A 27816-nucleotide genomic window follows, 5' to 3' on the forward strand; every position below is an offset into this window, starting at 1 on the left:
TTTCTCTAATTTCCTCTTCATTGGTGGAAAGATCCCCCTTTTCATTTTTAATACTAACAATTTGATTTTCCTCTTTCTTTTTTCTGATCAGATTTACCAAAGGTTTATCTATTTTATTGTTTTTTTCATAAAACCAACTCTTAGTTTTATTTATTAATTCAATAGCTTTTTTACTTTCAATATTATTCCTTTCTCCTCTTAATTTTAGAATTTCAAGTTTAGTATTTGGTTGGGGGGGTTTTAATTTGGTCTTTTTTTTAGCTTTTTAAGTTGCAGGCCCAATTCATTGATCTTCTCTTTCACTATTTTATTCAAGAAAGATATAAAATTTCCCCTAATTACTGCTTTAGCTGCATCCCACACATGTTGGTATGATGTCTCATCGTTGTCATTATCTTGGGTGAAATTATTGTTTCTATAATTTGCTGTTTCACCCAGTCATTCTTTAAGATGAGATTATTTAGTTTCCAATTACTTTTTGGTCTATTTACCCCTAACTTCTTGTTGAATATAGTTTTTATTGCATTGTGATCTGAAAAGAAGGCATTTACTATTTCTGCCTTCCTGCATTTAATTTTGAAATCTTTATGTCCCAATATATCTTACCATCCCTTTTCAATATTCTTCTTCCTTTACTATGAAATCTAAGTAGATCAAGAGACAATTTTGTATTTTTCAGTTTCATGGGTCACTATAGCAAAAAAACAAAAGAAAATTATCTCCAGTCCCCTAATAATCTTTTTTAACTCCTCATGCTCTTTTATCTTGAATTAAATTTATCAATTTAATTTTATTTTATAATTATAACTTTTTTGACAGTACATATGCATGGGTAATTTTTTACAACATTATCCCTTGCACTTACTTCTGTTCAGATTTTTTCCCTTCCTCCCCCAACCCCCTCCCCCAGATGGCAGGCAGTCTTATACATGTTAAATATATTACAATATATTCTAGATACAATATATGTGTGTAGAACCAAATTTCTTGTTGCACAGGAAGAATTGGATTCAGAAGGTAAAAATAACAGTTTACACTCATTTCTCAGTGTTCCTTTTCTGGATGTAGCTGATTCTGTCTATCATTGATCAATTGGAATTGGATTAGCTCTTCTCTATGTTGAAGATTTCCACTTCCATCAGAATACATCCTCGTACAGTATCATTGTTGAAGTGTATAATGATCTTCTGGTTCTGCTCGTTTCACTTAGCATCAGTTGATGTAAGTCTCTCCAAGCCTCTCTCTATTTCTCCTGTTGGTCATTTCTTACAGAACAATAATATTCCATAACATTCATATACCATAATTTACCCAACCATTCTCCAATTGATGGACATCCATTCATTTTCCAGTTTCTAGCCACTACAAAAAGGGCTGCCGCAAACATTTTGGCACATACAGGTCCCTTTACCTTCTTTAGTATTTCCTTGGGATATAAGCCCAGTAGTAATATGGCTGGGTCAAAGGGTATGCACATTTTATCAAACAGTTTTTTTGACAATTTTATCTTCTCTAGTGAGTTATCTATCACTTGACATATACTTTTTCTCTAGCTTGTGTGTGTGTGTATAGAAATATATATATATATATATACACACACATATATGTATATATATATATGTGTGTGTACATACATATATATGCATTGTCTAACAAGGGAGTATAAAGACAATGGAATTGTTTGGTTGCGTTTTTTAAATCATTTAACTCAAGAATTTGTGAATAAGTAGCAAATCCATTAAAAAAGAATATTGCTCTAAAGTTGAAGATATTATTTAAACTTGGGTCATGAACATGAGGAATTTCTGAAAGGAAATTTTTTTCTTTTTTTCTTCAACAATATGAGGTGTCCATAGTTAACTTTGCCATTGGTTACTGTTTAATACTGAGTCAAGTCATCATCCTTCAATATAGGGAGACAAAAGCCAGCTTTGATTTTGTTTTGGTATTGGTAGATTTATGTAATTAAAAAAAGGATGTAGACCTAGGCTACGGAGGGCTCTTAGGATTATGTGCAGCCAAATGAGTATTGTCCTATCATAGATCCAAATCACTATTAACAATAAAATGTTGTTGAGGTTAAGTTGTGTGATCCCATTTGGGATTTTCATAGAAAAGATACTGTAGAAGTTTGCCATTTCCTCCATCTATTTAGGTCAATGCTTTCTCTGCAATTTACCAAAATTTCCTAGAGTAGACATATCAACCACTCCTGCAACTCACAATCATATTAAAATGTAATTGGGGGGAGCAGCTAGGTGGCACAGTGGATAGAGCACCAGCCCTGAATTCAGGAGGACCGGGTTCAAATCTGCTCTCAGACACTTAACACTTCCTAGCTGTGTGATCCTGGGCAAGTCACTTAACCCCAGCCTCAGGGGGGGAAAAAATGTAATTGGGAAATACTTTTAAAAAAAATAAATAAAAATACAGTAAGACATTTAAAAACTAAATCAATATGTTGTTGGCAGAGATCCTTATGTATTGTTTAGTGGCCTCTTTCCTCCCCCACCCCTTCAATCTATGTTTGAAATCACTTGTCTGAGAGTCACCAAACCATTATGTGTCACAGGCTGGACTTGAACTCATCTTCTTGGTTCTGGGGTCAGTTCTCCATTATTTCAGGGTTTGGCAAACTATGTGTGGCTCATGGGTCAAATTCAACCACTTGTGGGCCTGATGAAAATAGGTCACCTGCTAGCCATAGTTATCTGATTCCTGTACTATTTTATATTGTTTCTCAATAGACATTAAATTCTCAAACTTGTGAGCTTCAGAAATGGGTAAAACAACAAAGTATATTGTGAGTTCCAAATGAAGTAGAAGACTTGGCTTTCTCCATCTCCTAGATCTGCATCTTGGTAGAAGACAAACTAGATTTGGAATCGAGGAAACTGGGTTCAAATCCAGCCTCTGTAATCCACAAGCAGTTGGATTTCTGAACTCCAGATAACTCTCAAGACAAATTATACACTTGAAATCATAGGCCTTTGACATATTGATATAGTGGACTGGAATGTCATTCTTGTTTCATGACTGATTCTTTATCACCCCCATTTGGGGTTGTCTTGGAAAAGGTACTGGAATGGTTTGTCATTTCCTTCTCCAATTCATTTTACAAATGAGGAAACTGAGGCAGTCAGGGTTAAGTGATCACACAGCTGGTTAGTGTTTGATGCTAGATTAGAACTCAAGAAGATGTCACTTTGTCCTATCCAATGGGCCACCTAGCTTTAAAAAAAATAAATAAATAAAAATAATAAAAAAAAAAAAGGTATTCTTTTCTCTCTCCCTAAAATTTGCAAACTCCAAATATGATATATACGAAGCAAAATGGGGAAAGAGAAATGGGTGCACACAAAGCTTGATCTGTATGATGTACTATTTGCTTCTCTCTCAGAGTCCATGTAATACAGATATTACAATAAAGCAAATTTGTATCAGGATTGCTATTGAAATTGGGAGGAGAATGCATGGAAGAGGGGAGCTTTTCAAAAATATTTAGCAAATAATAGAAGAGAGGAATCTACTCAATAAGTCCCCCTCCTTGCTTCTTTTGTTGCACATCAGTAACAATGATCTAGAGGAAATTTATAGCTTCATAAATCTTTCTGTTTACAGCTCTCTGTCTCTGCCAATCTCCTCACTCTGTCCCTCCCTTCCACTCCACCCTCTCTTTTCCCTGCCTCCTCTCTCCCTCCTCCCTCCTCTCCTTCTTTTCCCTCTTTAGAAAGATATCACTGGCAAAAAACTCCTAGGTTCACGAGCTCTGGGAAGAGTACAAGTTGCTGCCTTCCCTCTTCCGCCCCCTGCTGGTAAGAGTAGGAAAGGAAGGCTTGCAACTACCATTAATCTCCAAACTCCTCTTTCCCAGTTTTTTTCCCAAGTAACATCAACCCCAAACAAGGTTAACACTGAGTTTTTGTTTTTGTTTTTTTGTCTTTGTTTTTTTTTTAAATAATCCAATCATTATATAAATCACAGCACAAAAAAGACTCAGAAGTGGAAAAGGGGAACACGAAGGGCTGACTAGTTGAGTCCATTAGAAATATAAAGGGAAGGGGGCAGCTAGGTGGGCAGGGGATATAGAGCACCAGCCCTGAAGTCAGGAGGACCTGAGTTCAAATGTGATCTTAGATACTTAACTTCCTAGCTGTGTGACCCTGGGCAAGTCACTTAACCCTAATTATCTCAGGAAGGAAGGAAAGAAGGAAAGGAAGGAAAGGAAGGAAGATGGAAAACACAAAGTTTACAACATCAAGAGGAGGAAATGGCACTTAAGGCATCAAAGTAACTTTTGGTCCTCAGCCTTTCCTCCCAATAGCTCCAGCTAATCAGACCACATTAACTATCAGTCATCTCTGTCTGAATTAATGAAAGAGCTAGAACCCAACCCAACTTAGCTTAGGTACCCAACTTCTCTCAGCTCATTCTCAACAAGGTTGCCTAATGCTCTTACCCTGTTCCCCCTCTTTCTTCCTAACTCTTTCCCCCAGAATTCTCCTGGAACAGAAGAGAACTAATTCATTGCTATTGATTTATTAATGTGAGGAAGAACGATAGATTTCTCTCTATTTGATATGAGAGCAATACCCTGACTTCCATTTATCTAAAATATGCCTTCTAAAGATCTAAATGATGTTTCCATGTCTGTTTTACATAAGATTGCTTTATATCCTTTTAACTGGAAGCTAATAATTTCATCAACTAACTCAGATTTTCTTTTTTTTTTTCAGTCATAGTCAAAGTGGAAGTGGAGGTAAGATGAATATTTTTATTAGTAATTTCTTTTGTAATATATCATCTGTATTTAAAGAAGCCATTAGTATTCAGTTCCTAGATCTGGGATATTCCATAAATCACTTAACTTCTCAGAACCTGTTTTCTCAACAGAAAAAGGCTGATAGTAATACATGTATTATCTACCTTATAAGGTTGTTATAAAACTACATTGATATGATACATGTAAAGTGTTATGTAAATACTAATATAATTTCCAAACTAGTTAAATTGTAGTTAAATTTACCTGTACACCCTATTTGAGAGCTAAAAGCAACATGAAATGGTAAAATAGATGACTATTTTAAGAAATGGACATAAACATGGAATACAGTTAAAGTTTATTTTTCATCAAAGGTTTGGTAAAAGTTTTAATAGGAAGACATAGTCCTGACCTGTGATTTCACTGGCAGAAGGAGCTCCCAAGTGAGGCAATTCCCTCTAACAGTGTATGTTGGTGTTTCTCTACAACTTATAGTACCAGGGAGTTTCTGACAGTATTGAGAACTGAGAAGTTAAATAATTTGTGTAGATACACAGAATGTATCAGAAACAGGACTTGAACTGGATCTTTCTTGATTTGAGACTAGCCTTATCTATTCTAACTAGTCTGACTATATATATAGATATGCATATTTTAATTAACAAGACATTTTTTTTTCCTGCCATCAAAATCAAGGAATGTTCCCAATTAAGGATGATGAAATTTATGATGGTGTTGAAGAAGATGATGATAATGGGTAAGAGCATATGATTTGTCATTCGTAATTTTTTACTTAAAATTTTAATACTTTAAAAATAATTATTCTTGCTATTCCATTAATATGAGACAAAAGAATAGACATTATGTGATCAAGGAATAATTATTTAAATATATTAACTGAACAGAACTGACATTTTGGCACTCATCAGTAGGAGTAAATCAGATGCTATAATTATACTAGAATTGTCTTTTCTATTTGGGGGACTTCAGAAAGAACACAGAAAAGATGAAAGAGAAAAGAGATAAAGGAGAGAAATAAGTATTATTACATTTATTTAATTCAATGACAATTATTTTGTGCCTAATATGTGCAAAAATAAATCTAATAAATTAAAAATATAAAGGTAATTATGATCTAAAATCATAATTCTCAAGCTTTTGGCCTTTTAAATTCTTAAAAAATATTGAGGATTTTTTTCAAAGAATTTTTGATTATGTGGGTTATAGGTATCAATAGGGCAGCTAGGTGGCAAAGTAAGGACCATTGGGAATATAAGACAAACTGCTATGAAGAATTTGAGGAAAAAATTGTGGTGCAGTGGAAAGAATATTTTGGGTTAGAGGATCTGGATTCACACTTGTGAATTAGAGCTTGCTACATGTGTGATCTTGGGTAAGTCATTTGATGTCCCCGTGTCTCATTTTCTTCATTTGTGAGAATGAACTTGATGGCTTCAGAAGTACCTCCCATCTCTATCTAGATCTATGAACCTCAATAACCCTATAAGATAACTTTTACCTACAGGAAGAAAACGATGTCTCTGGGTCAAAAAAATATTCAAAAAGCTGGGTCTTGGAAGAGTCAGACTTTAGCAGCCAGAGATTTAATTGAGGATGTGGGAATAAAGAAAGGGGTGAAGGAATTCATTTTTAGAGATAGAGAACAGCTGAGTAGAGACATCAGGTGAGAATGATAAATGGAGAGTAGTCATTGTTTTTTCAAAGAACTTAATCACCAATTTATTATTTTTTACAAAACATTTAAAAGGTAGTATAGAATTATAAATATTATTGTATGATCTAAAACAATTGCAAAAGATTCATCATGGAAAATACTATCTACATCCAGAGGAAAAAACTATGGAATCTGAATACAGATTGAAGCACATTATTTTCATTTTGGGTTTTTTTTTTCCTTTCTCATGGTTTTGGTTCTGATTCTTCTTTCATAACAAGACTAATGTGGCGATATGTTTCATATAATAGTACATGAATCACCTGTATCAGATTGACTGATGTCCTGGGGAAGGAGGTAGAGAAGAAGAAGGGAGAAAAATATGGAAATAAAAATAAAAGAGTAAATGTTGAAAACTAATGATTTTTTAGAGATCATTGTAAAATGGGAAGAATGCAATACAACTAAATTAAATAACTATGGCATTTATAATATAGATAACATAATAATTACCTCTATCTGGGTTTTAATCCTTTTTAAAATTTATTTAAATTGAGAAGTCAAGAATTTAGAGCTAGAAGAAAGCTTGGAGGTCATCTGTTCTAATCCTTTCATTTTACATTTGAGGAAATTAAAGTCCAGAGAGGGAAAGTAAATTATAATCTATGAACTATTGACCTTTTAAGTTAAAGCAAATCAATATGTAAATATATAAAACTTGACCTGACTTCATATTTTGAAAAACAGACAAAAACTCAATGAATAAGCCAGATGGCCAACACAGCTAGGAGAAAGTCTCAAGAAAAACTCATTAAAGAAATCATACTTTAAGATCCTGCTTCTAAGAGGACCTTCAAGTTTTCCTCCTTCCCTCCCTCCTTCCCTTCTTCCCTTTCTCCCTTCCTTCCTTTCTTCCTCCCTTCTTTCCTTCCTCCCTCTTCTTTCCTTCTATCTCTCCTTCTCCCCTCTTCCTTTCTTCTTTCCTTCCTTTCATTTTTTTTTTTCTGAGACAATTTAGGGTTAAATGACTTGCCCAGGCTCACACAGCTAGGAAGTGTTAAGTATCTGAAGTCAAATTTGAACTCAGGTACTCCTGACTTCAAGGCTGGTGCTCTACCCACTACACCAGGTAGCTGCTCCCTTTCTTTCATTTTTTAATAAAAGTATGAGAGTATCTACAGTTTTTTAAACTTGGATATATTTGAGCCCTAAATTAGGATTTTTTAAAATAAATTTCAAAATTGCTGTAAAAGCAGATATATATATATATATATATATATATATATATATATATATATATATATATATATATATATATATATTTTGAAATGTTACAATATTGGCTAATTTTAATTCTTTAGTTCCATCTATAAAAAACAGAGTTATTCTTAAAGTAGATACATCTTTTTTATTAATTATTTTCTTTAGTCTTCAAGACAAAATGATAAAATGGAAACTTGTTTTCAGAGTCTGAAGATCCAATTTTGAATCCTGAGTCTGCTACTTACTATTTGTTATTTTCTTGGTGAAGTCATTTCACTTCTGTGAAAGTGAGTTTCTCCATTTGTAAAAAGAGTTAGATTAAAACATTCCTTTCTTCTCCAAGTGCTATGATTCCAGCCATTGGTTCTGTTAAGGAGTAAATGAGTCAAATGAATGTATGAATGAAATTATACCCCTACCTAAAACTTCTAGAATGTTTATAATTAAAGTAAATATCATATAAGTCCAAAAATATTATGGATTGTTTGCTGTCTGAAATCTGACCCATAATCAATAAAGTGTGAATGATGAAGGCATCTGAATGTTAACTCAAACATCTTTACAGTTCAATGATTGCATTCTGATCAATGCATGCATGCTCCAAAGCTCCACGCTACAGGGCGAAGAGAAGAGTAATTCGTGGACCTGGGGAATTTTGAAGATATTAAAGGGAAAAGATGAGAAAAAGAAAAGTATACGAAAGAAATCTAAAGACACTGAGTCAGACAGTAACGAAGATGTGGTGTAAGAGTCAGCTAACCATGTGCCATGAACTATAATGACACTAATATTAATCCAATGCTACTAATGATTTCATAACCAAGTAACCACATAAGCAAATTGTTTTTGATAAACAAGTTTCTTAACATGCTATCTGTAATTAATCATCACTGTATTTTTTTATTATTTTTTTTCTTTCACTCATAAGTTCACTCATCTAAGAGCCCGTAGCTTTTACAAAATATAATTTGCTTTTCCAATACACGCAAAGAGTATACATTAAAACAGCTCATTTTACATTGTGTGCACAGTTAAGATATAACATAAGGGCATATTTCATTATTTAAGTAATGAAGTGATTGCTTTTAGATTGAGCACTAGAAAGCATGTTCTCTTTTAGACATTGTCTCTAGTTCTATCTAAAATAAATAATTCAATCCAGAACATTTTTGTTCACTGCTAATCAGAGAACCACATGCTAAAATAAAGAATATCACATTTAAATATACTTAGAACTTCAGTTTTTATTACTCTTTAAATTATCTATTTCTTCAGTGCTGTACTAGAAAAAAACCCATAAGACTTTATCCTAATGAAAAACAAAGATCTGGGTTTTTTTTTTTCCCCATTTCCCTTAAAACATGGATGGAAAACCCTTCCATCTAAATTTAAGATGATAAACAGTATTTCCTTGTAAAGAAAATCTTTACTTCAAATGGATTTACCATAGATACCTCAAACCTAGTCAATCATCGAAAGCCATTCATCACATGTACTCAGGAAATTAGTTTTGAAACTTTTATTAGAAACAATAGCTTATCACTTTGATGAACAGAACACATAAAATTTCAAAATAAAAAGAAACCTTCTCTATGTATCACCACTTAAGAATGAACCACATTGCACGAGGCATTACTCTATCCTTTAACCACTTTATAATGATTTTGTATCACTTTTAAATTCATGACCTCACTTTGAGTAAAATGGACATTCCCCTCTTGGTCACCATTTTTTTCTGCATTGTGCCAACAAGTTAAAATACTTGTATTATTTCTGTTGATTTGAAATTCTGATGGTGATCAAATTGGAACTGGATCAAAAGATTTAAACTCAATTTGCCTTAGCCATCTATGTGGCTAAGTGGTTTAATAACAACCTGGGAGCACTAGTCCCTTTAGTCATGCCATATGACTTTGCTTTCTGGTTCCATGAATCAGATTTATTTATTTCTACTCAAGTGATTTGGTCAGTCATATAACCATGACTTTGATCATGTTTTATTTATCTTGGTTCAATGCAGACTTCCAAATGAAACCCAAGTTTCATGGTAAAAGCTGGGTCTCACTGGGGAAATGGAAGATGAGAGGAGAATGGCAGTCAATCAATTAATTAACTACTGAAAGCCTTCTGGCTATCACTTATTCATGTCTAATATAAATAATAAGAAAATATTTGGATTCATATTATAATGTGATTGTGACTACTTTTATTTTTTCCCCAGTTTCCCTTCTCCCCCAAAGCAGCTTGGATTGGGTAAGTAGAGATGATGTATTATTCAAATTGTTTCTTGATCCATGATATAGTAAAGACAGCTCTGAACTGAGAGGAGAAAACTTGGGTCCTATTGTTTGACCTTTTAGCCAAGTGCCCTTTGTCCTCTCTAGGTCAATCCCTCCATCAGCTAATTAAATCAGTTGGATTAGATAATCTCAAAAATAAACCCCAGATCTAAAAATATGATCTTTGATCCATGTTTATATATGTGTTGTAAAAAGACCTACTTTAAATGAATAAATGAATGGATGCATGGATGAATAAAAGAATGAATGAAAAAGCATTTTTAAGGAGTTGTATACCATGAACTATGCTTAAGTACAGGGAATAAAAAAAAGGAAAAACTAAACAGTCTCAGCTTTTAAGGAGCTGTTACCCTATCTGAAAGAAATAATATATATATTTTTTAATTTCAACTACAGAACTAGAAGTACTGAAGGTTCAGTGAGGAGGATGACAAGGTCCAGGGTTTTGATTTATACCAGTAGATTAGTGCCAGGACTTCAGGATATAGAAGCAGGACAGATAGAGGCTGGTAGTCCTCTATCTTATGAAAAGGCATAACCCTTTAACATTCAAGCAGCTAAGAAGCAGAAGAGAAGAAAGGTAAAGGGAGTTCTTAGAACTAATTCAAGAAGGAGGTAAGGAGAGAATGCAAAGAAGATGAGAAGAATTAGCATAATTTATAGCATTTTAGTTTTTTTTTTTTTCTCCATCTAGCCTGAGCCCCTTGTGATTAAATATCAGTTTTTCTAAGAAACAGTAACATTTGAATATGCAAGGGCTTCTAGAATCTGACATTTAAAAAAAAAAAAAGGTTCATTGTTTAAAATATCAAATCAAATATAAAATGATATGGCATTTATTTTCTTTTTTTTTTTTCTTTTTTTCTTCCTGAGGCTGGGGTTAAGTGACTTGCCCAGGGTCACACAGCTAGGGAGTGTTAAGTGTCTGAGACCATATTTGAACTCTGGTCCTCCTGAATACAGGGCTGGTGCTCTATCCACTGCGCCACCTAGCTGCCCCCGGCATTTATTTTCTTAACCTAATAATCTAATGTTCCAGAGAATAATCATTCTCTGGAAATAGTTAAGGCAGTGAATTGATCATTGTATCTGAAACTATAATTTTCAGATACGTTCAAAAGTCTCAGGAACCCAGAAACCACTGATTTAATTAAGCTATAAGTATCAAATATAATAGTTGTAGTGATCTAGGTAAAAATATGTCCAAAAATAAAAAGATTGAAAATAGAATATAAAGAAGCAGTTAAACATATCATTACTTGAAATATTCTGAAGGGATTTTTCAGCCTTTCACACCTCAAGGATAATTCAACAAAACATTTATTAAGTTCTCTCTATATAAGATACAGTGATAAACAAGAGAAAAATAAAACAGTTGTAGGTGTTAATTGACAGTGCATATATTTTCACAGAAATGTGAAATATATATAGAAATTTAAATATAAAGCATATATAAAATGATACAAAATAATTTCAAAGAGGAAGACATTCTAAAGAGTAAGAGGCTTAGGAAAAGTCTTTTATAGGAGATGGCATTTGAGCTGAAAATGTTAGGGACAAAATAATTCAAGGATATGTGATTTTGTAGACATAGCTCACAATCCCTACTAGTCTTCATAGATAGCCTTTGCAGTTAATTATAGTAAAAAAAAAAAAAAAATCAGCATATAAGTAGTCAATAATTTAAAGGTCAACCTCTCTGAACTTACCAGACTGGTTCTAAGAAAACAGCCATATCCTCACTGATGGTCCCATACACTAAAGTTTTTCCAGGTAGATAAAAACCTATTGACATGGCCTTTGAGATCTCATGGTCATTTCAGATACACAATGAGGCATCATGAGAGGGAGCTTCCTGAAGGACTACCAGCTCATTGGGAGAAAAAATTAGGATTTTTTTTTATATTGTTTATATTCTTCATATATGGACACATGTAAAAATCATCCTGGAGACCATCCAAAGTAAACAAGTTTTAATGCATTTATGGGATTCCCAAATGATCTGGAGAAGGAAATGGCAAACCATTCCAGATTTTGCCAAGAAAATCCCAAATGGGATTGTGAAGAGTCAGAGTGAACAGCACATTAGAAGAATGTCACAAATTGCCTTCTAATCTACTTCTTTCAAAATGATACCAATTAAGCATCAAATGTCTATTTCAAAAGCAAAATTAATCTTTCTTTGTTCCATCTCTCCTCTACTTTGTGTTTTATTAGATGTAGGAGATGAAGTCTATGATGATGTGGATTCCTCTGATTTCCCTGCTCCACCCATAGAAGCCAGGTAAAAGAAATAACTTTTCTATTTCTATGAAAATTAAATAAAAATTTAATTTCTATGAAATTAAAAAAATACAGAGTATCCTAAATTGTCTTAGTGTGGTTTTAAGCTATTAAAGCCCATTAATTAAATTAATAAGAGAAAATTTAGACTAGAAATCTAAGAAAAATGTGAAGAAAATAGCAAGTTTGCAGTAAATTTCCAATGGAAGTAAAATCACTATTTTAATTTCACCTCTTTATGCAGCATTAGATAACATACGTAGAAGAGACCCATTTTACCAGATTATCCATTTATTATATAGAAATTAATCCAAAGCTATTAAAGCTTTACACTTCACTGAGACTTTTGGGACGCTCTGTACAAGTAGAGGACACCACAGATATTAGATTTATTCCTTTGGCCTATTTTCCTTACTGTGTTTCTGCCCTTGCTAGATCCTTCTTTCTATACCCTTTGGCTTCCTTCTTTGTTCTTGCTGCCTTTCCCCACCCTAACGTTTATCTCTTCAACTCCTGAATAGTCTACCAGTCCACTTGTACCAATCGAGCCTACCCATTATTAAACTTGCAGGACCTGGTGTGTGTATCCTTCTATCTATTTCACTTTCATTTTGTTCTCCTCTCTAATCTATTTTATAATTTTCAACTCAGCACTGAGACTGCCTGTTCAAGTCCTACCATATTCCATAAGCAGATTCTTTTCCTTCTTTCTTTTTCTTCCTTCCTTCTTTTCTTAATTTCTTTTCTTCCTCATTTCTTTCTTCCTTTCTTTCTTCTATCTGTCTTTCCAAATTTTTTTTTTTTTTTGTTAAAGCAATGGGACATCTAAGACAGACTGTCTCTTACTCACATCTTTATTCACACACACACACACACACACACACACACACACACACAGAGACACACACAGAGAGAGAGAGAGAGAGAGAGAGAGAGAGAGAGAGAGAGAGAGAGAGAGAGAGAGAGAGAGACAATAAAGCATTTGTTGCTATAAAATAATTTTTATAGCATAGGAAATTAATGAGAGAAATTTTAGGCTAGAATCTAAGAAAAACAACAATAGCTATTAGAGTAAGATTTCTATTGGAAATGTAATCAGGTATTCTAATTTTATTACTTTATACAGATCTATGTAATATATGTAGGAAAAGTCCATTATAATACAGTGTCCATTTATTGCACAGAAATTAATCCAGCATCAGAGAAACTGAGCTAGCATTATAGCACTTAGCCAGAAAAATATAATCTATTCTGTTTGCACATGAAATATTTTCAAGATTCCATGCTAACCCTGAAAATTCTTTATGACATTTCTATCCTTTTGCCAAAAATTATTCAACTGCAAAGAAGATGGAAGCTTAACTCAAGGCCAAGTTTTGTTCTGTTTTGTTTTAAATGCTGCTATGCAGCTCTGGCCAACCCAAGCTTCAAAAGAGATTAATTGAGGAATTAAAACTTGAAGGTGTGTTACCATCTAATTGCAAATGGAAAACTTTCATTTTGTTCCTCATGTTAAAATTCTTATATGGCTTTGATCCCCATTCCTTGTGCTTCTTCTACATTTCTAATTTTTTTAAGCAAGCAGGTGGGAATTGTATAAATGACTAATATTTAGTCAAGTAAGAAACAAATACCTGTGTTCTACTAAATGTATTTTAGTTTTAATTAAAATTAAATTATTTAGTTTTAATACTTTTATTAACATTTTCTCTATCACTTTAAGTTTAGATAACCATTAAAATAATAAATTAAGCTCAGATTTGTATTGTTTGTTGATTTTTAAGGTTTAAATGGTCACATTGAAAAATTTTAACAATCAGTTCTTAAGCCCATATGAGGTGTGCTGCCTCAAGTGCACCCCTGTAAATACTATACCTTAAGGTCATTAAAGATTAATTGAAACTCAGATGCAGGAGAACTTTCTGGCATGTCTGAGATATTTCAAAATCAAGCATACCTGTAAGCCTCCAAGAACAGTTCTTGACCTACAGATGGATGATTTTTCAATGCTGGAACTAAAAATGTAGAGAAATGCCTGTCTACTCCTCCAAAATTTCATCAAATATCACAGATACAGTCAGGATCACATTAACCAAGGTCTTCAACTCATCAAGAATTCTTACAGTTTAATTTATATGCTTTAATTATAAGAAAATTTATGTTGTGTTTAGAGCTCTAGAGCTATGAGGTCATTAAGACAGGGACCTCCCAGTTTGAAAATTCCTTCTACCAATACAGAAAAGCTATCAACAAATGATAGTCTTGGAGAATTATCTGGGTGTACTTAAAGGTTAAGTGGATTGTCTAGGATTACATAGTATGTATCAGGAGAAGAACTTAAATTCAGATTTTATTGATGCCAAGGCTAGCTCTCTCCATGGTACTATCTCTGCCTTTCATGTTGCTAAGCAGCCAATTCCCCTGTAACAGAAAAATCTTTGCTCTATTAAAGAAAATAAGAATATGAATAATAATGGATTTATACTAGAAATAAGAATAAAGTATCTGTTGGAGAAAAAATACAAACAGAATATGATCAACTTGATTCTGTGAGCTATTAAAAAAAATAACTGCAAGCTTTTTCTTTGGGGCTTTATGAACACTGTTACATGGCTCATGGCAAATGAAATAGAAAACCTGATAGTATCATAGAGTCCAAAGAGAAAAAATGTTCAGTTACTCATGCACAAAGTTCATATAAGCTATTCCCTAAAGATATCTAAGAGAATATTTTTTGGTTTATAATTGGACCAAAAGAGTTTCTGTAATCTCCCCCAGCACCCAGTTCAGTGTTTAATAACCCTTAGCATCAAACTTAAAACAATTTTAATGAATTTTGAAAGCAAAAATAAAATAAATTGAAATTTAAAAATTACCCTCACTATCCTGAAGTCAGTCTTTATTTCTAATTCAGTTTCTACTGACACTTCTTTGGCCTCTTATCTCATGCAAAATTCTGTAAATTTAATAAGAAACAGATGTCACCACTGTATGTGATCATAGGATCCCAGCTCTGTAGCTCTGATAGGTCTCAGAGACCATCTTCTCTAATCTCTTCATTATACAGGTGAGTTCACTGAGGTCCAGAGATGTTATATCTTCTATAATAGCCCTCCAAAAACCTTTAGACTTCGTTTTTCCAGATCAAAGATCCAGGTTCCAGGTTCTTTTTAATCTTATCAGAAATATTCTATCTTGATATTTTAAGTATTTCTTCCTGAAGTTGTAAAAATCTTTAATGACATCTTAACTACAAAAGTTAATTGTTCAAAGACCTAAAAGGGACCTCAGAGGCTGGCCTAACTCCTTTATTTTACCCATCAGGAAATTGAGGCTCTGAGAGGCTAGATGATATGCCCCAAGTAGCAAACATCATGGTTGCTATTTGAATCACCTCCTGTGACTCCAAAGGTCTTTTCCATGAGACCATGCTCAAACTGTCACAGGAAAGATTAACAACAGATAAACTGCCTATGTGTTATAAAATATCAAAGTGCTATAGGAAATTCTTTACATGTTATATAGGTATCTTATGGAGATTTTCTTATAGAAAAAGATAGATGAATCATAAAATGATATGGTATGCAATCAGTATTTGTGGAGAGATTATGAAGGACAGAACTCTTAATTTTTTTTTAAGCATTTTCTTACATTTAAAAAAAAATTCAGATTTACATGCAAATACATGCACAGAGCTGATTTGAACAAGAGTTTCCATTGACTGCTAAAAGAACCTCATGTGGCAGGCAAGACACACTAATGAGTGAGATCTGGAGGAAGAGTTCACGATCTTCCTTCTGGAACATGACCTATTTGACTAAAGACTAATATTTGGACTAAACTGTTTTTAATGAGTTGTTATTATATAAATAAAAAGAAACTTAATGCTTAATAAAATCATTAGACTTGTTCATAAGGATCTTGATAATAAGAGAGCTTATAGAAATTCATATTTCTTCATTAGCCTCCATATTTTGCTCTAGATCTATCTCTTTAGCCTTTGTACCTGAACTATGTTGAAGTAGTCAATCTAAAACATGTTCACTAGTAAGTGCCAGGCTCCTCAACCATAGTATGGTCACTTATGAATAAATCCCTTACCTGATCAAAGTACCATTGACTATTCTTCCAACAACAACAAAAATAGATGCAAATATAGAAAAGGTATGTAGAATTAGAAAAAGAAAGGCATGTAGAGCAATGGGAGGAGGGGCAGAGAATGAATCTTAACCAGTTGCAAATAGTTGTGCTGACATTCTTTTTCTTCATTGAGTCAACCTCCTTTATTGTAGATTTAGATTACTCATCATTTCTTTCTAAACTTTAGGTCAATATGAAGAAAATCTAGATAATTACACATACACACATATAAATGTGTGTGTGTTCGCACACACAAAAGTAAGCTTGTTGCTTGGTAAGAAGGGAATTTAGTTAAAATTTTTTCCTGAGTTTGAGCAAATCATTTCATGTTTAGGCTCAGTTTTCTTATGTGTAAAACGAGTGAGCTGGAAATAAATGATTGCCTAAAGACTCTGAACTATAACATTCAGTGTTTGTATGTTTTCTTCAGCAATATATTGGTATAATTGGCAACACTAAATATACTTGATTTCTCAAGAAAATATATAATTAAAGTAAAATTAAAATTACAGTACTACTGCTAAAAAGATCTTTCTGTTGCACATATTTGTTCATGAAACTTATTTCAAACTTTGATGGAAAATATTCCATATTCTTCAATTACAGTCTAGGAGTGAACTTTGGCAAAAGCAAGTCAGAAGAAAAAGACCTCAGGAAGCTGAAAAAGCAAGAAAAAGAAGAAAAGGAGTTCAAGAAAAAATTCAAAGTAAGTCAATTCAATCTGATCAGAATTTTTAAAAGCCAGTAAAATTGTTTTATATTTCAAAATACCAATGAATTTACTGATTTCTCACAATACTAATGAATGATAGTAATGATGCTGATTTACTAGTTTTCTTGCAAGTCTTTCATTAATTTTGTGGATAGTATTACCCAAATTCACATTTTTAAGAATGAAGTCTTCAAAAAACCTTCAAGACCATGATGATATTATTTTCCAATCAATAATTCTATTATTTTATTCAGTTACTTACTAAAGAGATCATTTTTAAATGTCAACACTTTAGGCTTAAAGAAAACATTTTGAATTCAGCAAATATTGATAATTATCTCAAATGTACAAATGCTAATTATGAGAATAAGGTATAAATGGTAGTTTATAAATCTATTCACCAAATTTTGTGATTTGTGTTATTACTGCCTTAAAGCATTTTATAAAGTAAATTTTTACTTATTCTCATTCTATTATAATTCAAGGCCAGACAGTCATTTCATACAACAAAAATAATTAATCAAGATGTTAAATCCAATTATTTTGGACTCCTAAAGTCTAAAATAATTTCTAATTGGGTTCTCATTTGCCTTTTCCACAAATGGGAGGTATTGATAACCCTGTTCTTTATAGTTTAATAATATATGGAAATTTGATTATGAAAATAAAAAATCATGACTCATGTCTCCTTATTCTTGTCCTATCTCTGTAGCTGTATCTTCTTAGTAATTTTTGCTGGCTCATCATCCATGTCTCATTTTCTTATCATGGAGATCCCCAAGCAGCAATATTTAATTCTTCATATGTTCTCTCAATGTGATGTTCTCATCAGCTCTCAGTATTTCAATTACCATCTATATATAGATATATATATTTTACATATATTATATGTATATAATATATACTGAAACAACAACATAAGAAGCCTTCTGTCTCTTGAGTTCTAGTCCAATATCATCAATACAGCTCTATCTGTATTTTTTTTTCCATAGGCATCTCAATCACAAAATGTCTAAAACAGAACTCATTATATTTTGCTCAGAATTTATCCCACCTCCTCATCTCCCTAATAATTATTGGCCACAAGTCACCCAGGTTTACAAGCTAAATGTTATTTTCAACTCCTCATTTTCACTCAACTCACATAGATAATTTCATATGTTACTAAAATGCAAAGTTTTAATGATTCTATCTTCCCAACATTTCTTACATCCATCTCCTCTACCTTACATTCTCTACCTTAATTCAAGTTATTATCATTGCTGCCTGGTTTATTGCAATAGTCTCCTAACTGTTGTTCTTATTGCTAGTTTTTCCCTTCTCCAATCCATTCTTTTCACTGTTAGCAAAATAATATTCCTGACTATATCCTCCATTATTCAAGAATTTTCAATGAATCCCTAGTATTTCTGAGATAAAATGCAAACTCCTCATTTTAGCACTTAAAGCCTTTCCCCAGATCTCACTAGGCCACATTTTGTTTTCTTTTACAAGATTCCTCTTTTCATACTCTATGTTCCAGCCAAACTCACTATCATCCTATTTAATTTTGTCATTCAGGTACCATTTTATCTATCCTTATTAAATTTTTTTGAATATATTTATGTGTTTAGATGTCATATCTACTAGTAGAATGTAATTTTTTTTTTTCAATGTTATCATCAATGTAGCCTCAGTGCCCAACATAGGGCTTTGAACATGGCAAATGCTTAATTAGTATTTGCTAAATTATTGAATTGAATTGAATATTAACATGAATTTCCATACAAAATTGTTCAAAAATTGTTGTTTTAACAGTACATTCAGTGAAATAATATATTTTTTTGTTTCAGTTTGATGGTGAAATTAGAGTTCTGTATACAACTCAAGTGGTGCCTACTTTACCTTCTAAAAAATGGGGAACCAAAGATTTGCAATTGAAGCCTGGGGAATCTCTTGAAGTCATACAAAGTACAGATGATACAAAAGTGCTGTGCAGGAATGAAGAAGGGAAATGTAAGTCATTGCACATTCTTTGCACTATGTATCATATCCCAGTATTGTCTAAGGTGATAAATTGCACATAATTTGTATAGCATAATATTTTTTTTATTTGGGGGAATATAGTAAGAAATAGAATTTTTTCATAAAAATTAACTGACTAAGATTCAAATTCTTCTAAGTATCTGTAGAGAAAGGGAATTATAGTCAACAATTTCCAACTTCTAGTCTACTTCAAATCCTGTGATCCAAGCCCAGCATATAGATACATGGAAAAATTTGATTCTTAAATGCTAAATACCTTTTGTTCTGTCCTGATTTTGAATTTTTATAGATTACTTCATATCTGTAATTCCAACTTAATATTTTACAATTGCTTTTGCTTCAATTTAATAGTTGAGTGTCCACAGTTATAAATATTAAACCAAATAAATAGTTCTTTGCTTTTTAGAAATTTTGAAATTTCCTTTTTTAAAATTTTCAAGTGAATTTTTTTTCAAAAAATGTATAAAGCTTATTTTGTTTGTTTTGTTGAAAGTCAAAGAAGAAGGGTAGTGCAAGGCTATGTTGTCTGCACAGTCTTATCTGGGACAAGAATAGATGCTCTCCAAAGATATTGCCTCTTGGGAGTACTCTAGGCTAGTAGAACATAGGCAATGAGGGATTTGGGGAGAGAAAGGATCCTAGAGCTAAGCAAAGACAGATTCTTATATAGGTGCAGCTGGTACAAGACCTCTGAAGTATCTTGCAAGACTAAGACTCTATGATTCTATAATTCTGGGAGTTGATTACTCAGAGCATTAATCAAAAGAATCATGGAAGCTTTCAGTTACATTTTTAATTAGCAAAGAAAAGTAACTCAAGGATAAGAATTGAAATGATGTCCTAGCAATGAGATGTAATATATAGGAAAAGGGAACAAAGGGGACAAAAAGAGTTCCAGCTCTCAGCAGCATTTCTCTTTCACCTCTTCCCCCTAAGATTTTTATGGATGCATTTACTATTACAGAAACTTGGGGGAATAGACACATTGACCTTTAATTTAGATTCTGAAATAACATTCTCAGTCCATTTGGTATTTAGAAACATGGAGAAAAGGATCTTGTTCATATTTTATTACAAAAAAAATTAGAACAGCTTTGCAAGGAAAACTTCAAGGCTTTCTATATGAACACCAGCAAATAAACAAAAGCATACCATCATAAAACATATCTGCTTTTCTCATCTGTTTTTTACTTGTATTTCTCTATTTTGTTTATTTCAGCCAATCAAGTATCCTCTTCACTTGCTTGTATTTTTCTGCTACTCTCCTCTCTATTCTTTATTTCCTCTCTGGATCTTACTCTTGGAATATCTCCAAATTATCCATTCAATTCACATTCTTCCTTTTATTAAAAACTCAATGATCATTTCAAGAACTCTGGTAACCACACTATGTCTTGGTGCTCAATATCTAGATTAAAACTTATACTCCTAGAAAAACATATTATTCAGAAAGTTTGACACCTAAACTAAATAAACTGAAATTTAGTTTAGTTTTTATTTCTATATAGTCAGTCATATTCATAAACATATTCCAAAATAAGATTTTATAAGGGCAATAGAATATACCAGTCTAAAATCAATTAGTGACAAAACAGACATCTTTATAAAGAAAAATCAAAACTATAACAACATGGCACTGGTGAGGTAAGAAGACATGATTCTATAATTGTGCTGGGTAACCATACTTAATATTCATACCAAAATGGAGAACACAGTGTAAAGGGCTTCCATTCCCAATAGCAAATGCTGAAGCACCACATAGGGGTAATTTAGAAAGTAATGAATTGGAAGGGTATTTCTACCCATTTGGCACTGTACTGTTCTTGAGGGGAGAGGTTGAGAGACAGCTATACAGCAGAACATGAAAGGAAATATAAGTCATCACACATTGTTTGCACTATTTATCATATCCCAGTATTGTTTAAAATCAAATGATAAAATTGCATATAATTTGGTCAGCACAAGAAAAAAATACAAAATTGTCCACAGTAAGAATCAGATGATTTCTGAAAATAAAACAGAAAGTTAGGGCAAAGATTATGGTTGGATTGCAAATGGGCATTTGGCCTGTACGTGGGATTTCATTGATGTAAAAAAATCCTGAAGAGGAAATCTTTATACTAATTTAAATCTGCAAGTCTTTTACAACTGGTAATCTTAAAGAGTTCTTTGAAGCACTGAGAGGTTAATAATTTTTCTGGGTCCCACAGTCAGTTGGGAACTTGTATATCTTCCTGATCCCAAAGTCACCTTTCTATCCATTTTGTTAAGCTGCCTCCACAAATGGGCAAATGCACTGAATTAATAAGAATCTCATGTTCGTGTGAAAGAATCATGAGGATAATTCCAGAATATTCCAAGTTTTTAAGATAATTAAGCTTATAAAATCTGTCCATGTCCCTTCCTCAGTGATATATACTCACATTTGAATTGGGATGTTTAGTGAGTTGTTTCCCAGCCATCTCTATAACATTATTTGGAGGCATTTAGTGGACAGATTTGAAGACTGAGATTATGTCTACAAAATACCAACAGAACTATTTGAAAAGCAAGAAGTTAAATTAATTGCTTGAAAAGTCTAAAATACAACTGGTTCAATAATTTTTAACCAAATTAACTCATTATATTGATAGAGTCTAAAAATATTTTGAAAACCGAAGTCGTTAGGTAAAAAAAAATTGTCCTCGTTTGTCAATATGGTAGTATGTGAATTTAAGCAAATCACTTTATATTATATGATGATATTTCACCATAGAGATTCAAATCCCCACCTCTAAGGTTTGCTATCTGTATGACCCTGGTCAAGTCACTTAACTTCAACGTACCTCTGCTTCCTCATTTACAAAATTAAATTTATGATCCTCTGTTTCTGTGATTGATTGATGCAACCTATCCTGAGGAGGATATATCAGGACAGTTGCCTTTCTATCCATAGACTTTGTACCCCACCTCCACAAAATAGTTTTGATGGAAAAAGTGTATAAAAGTACTTTGTGTTTCTAAAAGCAAGATTTCATTCATGTCCCATAAGTGACCAAGCCTAGTACACAGATTGGTGAACTTAGGTCTAGATTCAAATTCTGCCTGTGACATTTACTACTGTAATAAAAGTGTGGCACTAGATAAGTTATTTAACCTCTCAATCTCAGTTTTCTCATCTATAAAATGGCTCTATTATTAGCACCTTCTTCGTTGAGCTGTTGTAAGGATCAAATGAGATATTGTAGGTAAAGTGTTTTGCAAACTTTATAGAACTATATTACTTTATACTACCATTATTATAATAGACTACTTAGGAACACTTTAATTCATGTATTTTATTGATATTGCCCATATCAATAATGTTGCCAATAGTTAATAATATTATGTAAAAGGGACATATCTTAAGGAACCATATTCCCCAAAGACTTGGGTGGGAGTCTATAGGACAGCAAAATTACTAGATGCCATATGATAAATGTTTCTAACATCTAAAGTGATGAGGACTTCTAGCATCTCCATACTGGAGAAAACAATGCAAACTTCAGAGAGATGTGCCCACTAATATTTAAACTGTAAAGTGGGTCTTTTTTTAAAGCACTCTCACATATGTTATTTGGAATAATGAGGTGGAATAGAAGATAATGCTCTGGTCTAGACTCTGGAAGACTCCTCTTCATTAGTTCAAATCCAACTTCAGACACTTACTTGCTATGTGACCCTGGGTAAGTCACCTGTTTACCTCTCTTCTTCATCTATAAAATAAGCTAGAGAAGGAAACAGCAAACTATTCCAATATATTTGCCAAGAAAGTTCCAAGTGATGTCACCATTTGTTCATGAAAAGTTGGACATGACTGAAAAATAATTCAATCACAACATATGTTATTCTACTTAGCCCACACATTAGTATTGTGAGGCTGTATTTACCTCACAGTAGGTATTATTTCTGTTTTATACAAGCATCAACTGAAGACCAGATAAATAATTTACCCAAAGCTACATGCCAAGTAAAATTGCAAACCTGAGACTTAGGTCTTCTAATTCAAATCTGTACTTTTCATTTTTTCATATTGCTTCCATTCATATCCTTTCCTTAGACCCCAAATACTCTATATCTCTTTTATCAGGAGATGGAATCCACAATTACTTGTAAAAAGGGGAATGTCCTATGGCCCATGCTTCCTCAAAGCATGACCATCTTGAGATAATATGAATTAACCCTATAATCAAGCCCTTGAGTTTACTTGATCTAATTTCCTATTATAGCCTAAAAATGGTAAGGTCATCTTAGAAATTATTTCAGGCCTACTGTGAAACAAATGGAATTTCTTATAGCTCTGTTTTAAAAGTCTAGGCAAATTGATCAAGTATATTTGGGTACCAGCAAATTATACCTACTGAGTAATACAAAAGAAATTTCATCTCATTCTTTTCTTCTCTTGAGGTTAAAAATGAAATTCAGTCCACTGTGAACTCATGCTTCTAATATTACAGTCTCTCTGAAATAAATTATTCCTCAAAACCAAAAGTTTCTAGTTTTGTTTCAAGAGCTCATATTCCAAATCATCTCTTAGAGGAGAATATTTCCTTGGCAAATAGCATTAATCTATAAGCACTTATTAAGTGCAATGGACATAAAGATAAAATTAAAACATCTATCTAATACCTGATGAGATTTGCTGCTACAGAATCTCTGTAATATTTTTTGAAGGATGCAGTTTCCAAAGAAACAAGACCTTTTATGTATAAACAATATTGAACAGGCAATAACTTCATCTTCCTCTTGTCCATCATTGGGAAGAATTCATTTGTAAATATTAGAATGAGGCAGCACCTAAGAGGTTCCTAGCCTTTCATGAGAGAAGAAATGTTGAACACATTTCAGAGATGTTTTATAGATTTGCCCAAATACAATTGGACTTCTATAGCATATTAAGCAAATCAGCTCAGTATATTTTATTAGCTTTTGCCTGGAAAAATCCCAAATTATATGCTTCTTTTTTACTGCATTTCTCAATTTGACCATATCTTTATATGTGTTTATCCATATAGTTGTTTATATATGCACATAGGCACATATTTCTTTCTCTACACATACATATAAGTTGATCCCAAAATCTTAGTGTAGTTTTAAGCTTTAATAACTTAAATCTATATGTATATGTGTATAGTATCACATGCATTTACAAATATACATATATATATATGTTTGAGCATATATGTACATATTATATATGTGCTCATGTTACAAATACATAAATGCTTAATGGAGCTTAATTTTCAAGGTAAAAGAAACCTCAGAGATGATCTATATCCAACCCCCTCATTTTTATAGATGATGAAACCAATACCTAGAGAAGAATTTAAGCTGCTTAGTTCAGAAGATATATATCAAAGGGGAAAAAATGTGATCAAGTTTTTTTTTTTTTTAATATCAGGGAAACTGGAAATTTTTTAAAGGAACCATTAACAATTCAATTAATTTATCATTTTGGGGTAACATTATATTCACAAATACCCAAGTCATTCACTAGTTGGAAGTGGTCACTACTCAAAAGCCAAACAAACATTTTGGGATAGAATTAACAGTCACATATGGATGTGGGAGTTCAATTCTGAGCTAGTTCTGACCTACCAAATGTCAACAAAACATTTGTTTCATATCAGTGTGTTCTATCCTACTGAGAGGAGATTTCCAGACAAAAATTAGATCTCTTATCTGTGAGAGCCACTTTCATATGAACCTCTACATAATTTATAAGATTCTAATACAGAAGCTGTTCTGTAACAGATCCACCATTGGGAATATTCACATGTGAGCAAAGACAGAATTTGTTAACTGTAAATAAGATTTATTTCTAGGAACTATAAAGTGTAGATTATATACAATTTCATAGTGGAATAATTCACTTTCATTTTGACACATCATGAATCACCTTTAATTGAATTAGGTTTTTAAAAGGATTCAGAAAGCAAAAGCACCATAGAATTAGAAGTCATAACCCTGGAATCCTGTCCATTAGCCATGGATAATGATTTTGCAGCTGATGGGTGCAGAATTTGTACATTATTTCAGGAGAATGAAAAGAGCATTAGATTTAATGTTTCATTCCCACAAAGCATCTTCTCTAAATACTTCTAATAATAGTTAACATTCATTTAACACTAAGATGAGATAAGTGACAAAAAGAAAAGAAACACTTTCTTGGGAATCCTGAATATCCAGGTTAGATAGAGGAAGGGATTCTGTCAATTGTTTGAAAATAAAATAAAATTGCTTTTATATAAATCATAATATTCAGGAGAAATAGCAGAGCTGCTTATCATGAATGACCATTAATAGCTTTTCTAATATAAAAAGCTATACCTGTGCTTGAATACTAATGGTATTTAATTCTGTAGCACAACATATTCTGGTAAGTGATTTTCAAAAGATACTGTAGTAGTTGGTCCAGCAGCACATATATTAAAAAATACCATATCAGCATAGGAACAAACCTCACTCAAATTGATGGAGTATCATCAAGATCTTTGTACCTTTCTTGCGAAAACACAACCCTGTTTTAATAAGGATCCCACTGATTAAAAAATGAAATCTATTTTGATCCATATAATGAGAATAAAATGAGAGCCACATCAGGCAACAATTCCCAATTTTGAATGCATTTTTCCAATCTCATCTCTTCTAATTTTAATTGGAAACTGTTAAGAATGCATGCCAACACAAAATAATATTGACTTTGCCATTGAAGACTTGAGAGAAAAGATTTTGTCATTGTAAAATAATTAGCGTAGAATTGCATAAATAGAGGTGCCATGGGAACTTTTGCCATTGTAATCTCCTTAAATAAAATACTTTCTGAATGTTCCCTCCCCTCCACCCCCATTGCATATTTATAAAGAAAAATTGAAATGAAGATAGAAACATTCATGGATTTTTTTTTTAAATGTAAGTAAGTATTCAACTTTGATTCTGGTTCCTGATTAACTTTGTGCATGATTTATGCTTTGTGGCCCTGACACAAAGAATCAAGAGCTGACTAATTCAAAGATTATCTGACATGAGACAAGCAAATGGCACTGAATATGGAATGATGACTTCATCTCCTTTTGAGAATTAATGTAAGTTGTGATATTTGTCTTAATTCAAGAGGAAAATCTCAACATGAAAGTGAATGGCAAGTGTTTTGGTCTCAAAATAACCCTAAGAACAGCATCATCAATTTTTAGATGTTCTTTTGTATATATTTTTTTCTAATATATACTTCAGTGAAATGGAAAGGAAGACATAAAATTATCTGAACTTAGAATTTTTCTATTTTATTAAAGTCCTATCTATCTATCTATATAGTTGTTTACTCTTTCATAATTTTGATACTTGATCCATTGTAGCATTCATAGGCAAATGAGCTATTACTAAAGAAAATATAATGTTTACATTTTACTTCCTTTGAAAGACAGTAAATCTCTATTGCTGTGGACTTCTTGATGTCAAAGGCTTTGTTTTTTTTTTAATCCTTTATTTGTAATTTGCTAGAGTGTATTTTCAAATTTTCAAATGGTTCCTTTTCATAACAGAACCAACCTCAAGAGTTGTTGTGAGGCTAAAATGAAATAATTCTATGTAAAACAATTTGCAAACTGAAAACAGTTCATAAATATGAGATATTTTATTTTTATTAGTTTTTATGTTTAACTAGCAATTAGAAGAATCCTTTGTGTCTAATAAATACTATGCCCATAACATTAATTTTCACATATGTGATTTTGTTTTCAGCTTTTATTCTCTAATACCCAAACTAATTTGGAAAGTAATAAAAACTTCTACATAAACAGCATTTTAAAGTGTGCAAAATGTATGGCATTTTCTCATTTAAGCCTCACAACCCTGTAAAGCAGATACTATAAATATCATTATACCCATTTAATAGATAAGAACACTGAAGTTCATTGAGGTTGGATGACTTCCACATCATCATGCAGTTAGCGTACATCTGCTGCTAGATTTGAATCAAATATTTCCTAACTTTAGGTCCAACACCATATCTACTATATAATAATGCTTCTCTGGAACTAAAAATAAATCTAATGTGCTATTCCAAAGTAAAATAGGCCAAAAGATGCAATCACTTTCATTCATCATGAGCAGTCTTCAAAAATTCTATAGTCCAGATAATTCCTTTTTTTTTTTTTATTATTATTTTTTTTCTGAGGCTGGGGTTAAGTGACTTGCCCAGGGTCACACAGCTAGAAGTGTTAAGTGTCTGAGATCAAATTTGAACTCAGGTCCTCCTGAATTCAAGGCTGGTGCTCTATTCAATGAGCCACCTAGCTGCCCCTGGATACTTCTTGACATTGCACACACAGATCATTCAAATGTGACCTAATCAGTTTTTCAGCAATGTTCATGATTTAACAAGCCTGATTTAAATGGCTTTACTCTTTCCCCAACCCTGGTTTCAGGATATATAAGTTGGAATTAATTCTTACAGAGAACACAAAAATAAAACAAAATAAATTCTAAAAGGTCATATATTATGAAATGCAACAAAAACAAATAGAAATTCACAAAGGTAATAGCCATGCTGTCACCATTTTCTTAGAAAAGTTAAATACAATGGTAGGTAAATAACAACCAATATCAATCACTCAACTAATATGCATAAAATCAAATT

General features: G+C 32.4%; 1 protein-coding gene across 7 annotated transcripts in view; it reads left to right on the top strand.

Moving 5' to 3' along the window:
- Positions 1–27816, top strand: part of FYB1 (FYN binding protein 1) — a 199322-nt gene that overhangs the window by 162482 nt on the left and 9024 nt on the right. For 6 of the 7 annotated variants that reach the window (XM_074282613.1, XM_074282609.1, XM_074282611.1 and 3 more), the window contains 7 exons: positions 4737–4759; positions 5459–5519; positions 8307–8444; positions 9922–9953; positions 12218–12284; positions 17030–17129; positions 18968–19130. In XM_074282613.1, coding sequence (XP_074138714.1) covers positions 4737–4759; positions 5459–5519; positions 8307–8444; positions 9922–9953; positions 12218–12284; positions 17030–17129; positions 18968–19130 — 584 coding nt within the window. The remainder of the gene's footprint in view (positions 1–4736; positions 4760–5458; positions 5520–8306; positions 8445–9921; positions 9954–12217; positions 12285–17029; positions 17130–18967; positions 19131–27816) is intronic. The other variant, XM_074282615.1, reaches the window with a different exon arrangement.

The sequence above is a fragment of the Sminthopsis crassicaudata genome, chromosome 1, assembly GCF_048593235.1.
Source record: "Sminthopsis crassicaudata isolate SCR6 chromosome 1, ASM4859323v1, whole genome shotgun sequence".
Classification (NCBI taxonomy): Eukaryota; Metazoa; Chordata; class Mammalia; order Dasyuromorphia; family Dasyuridae; genus Sminthopsis; species Sminthopsis crassicaudata.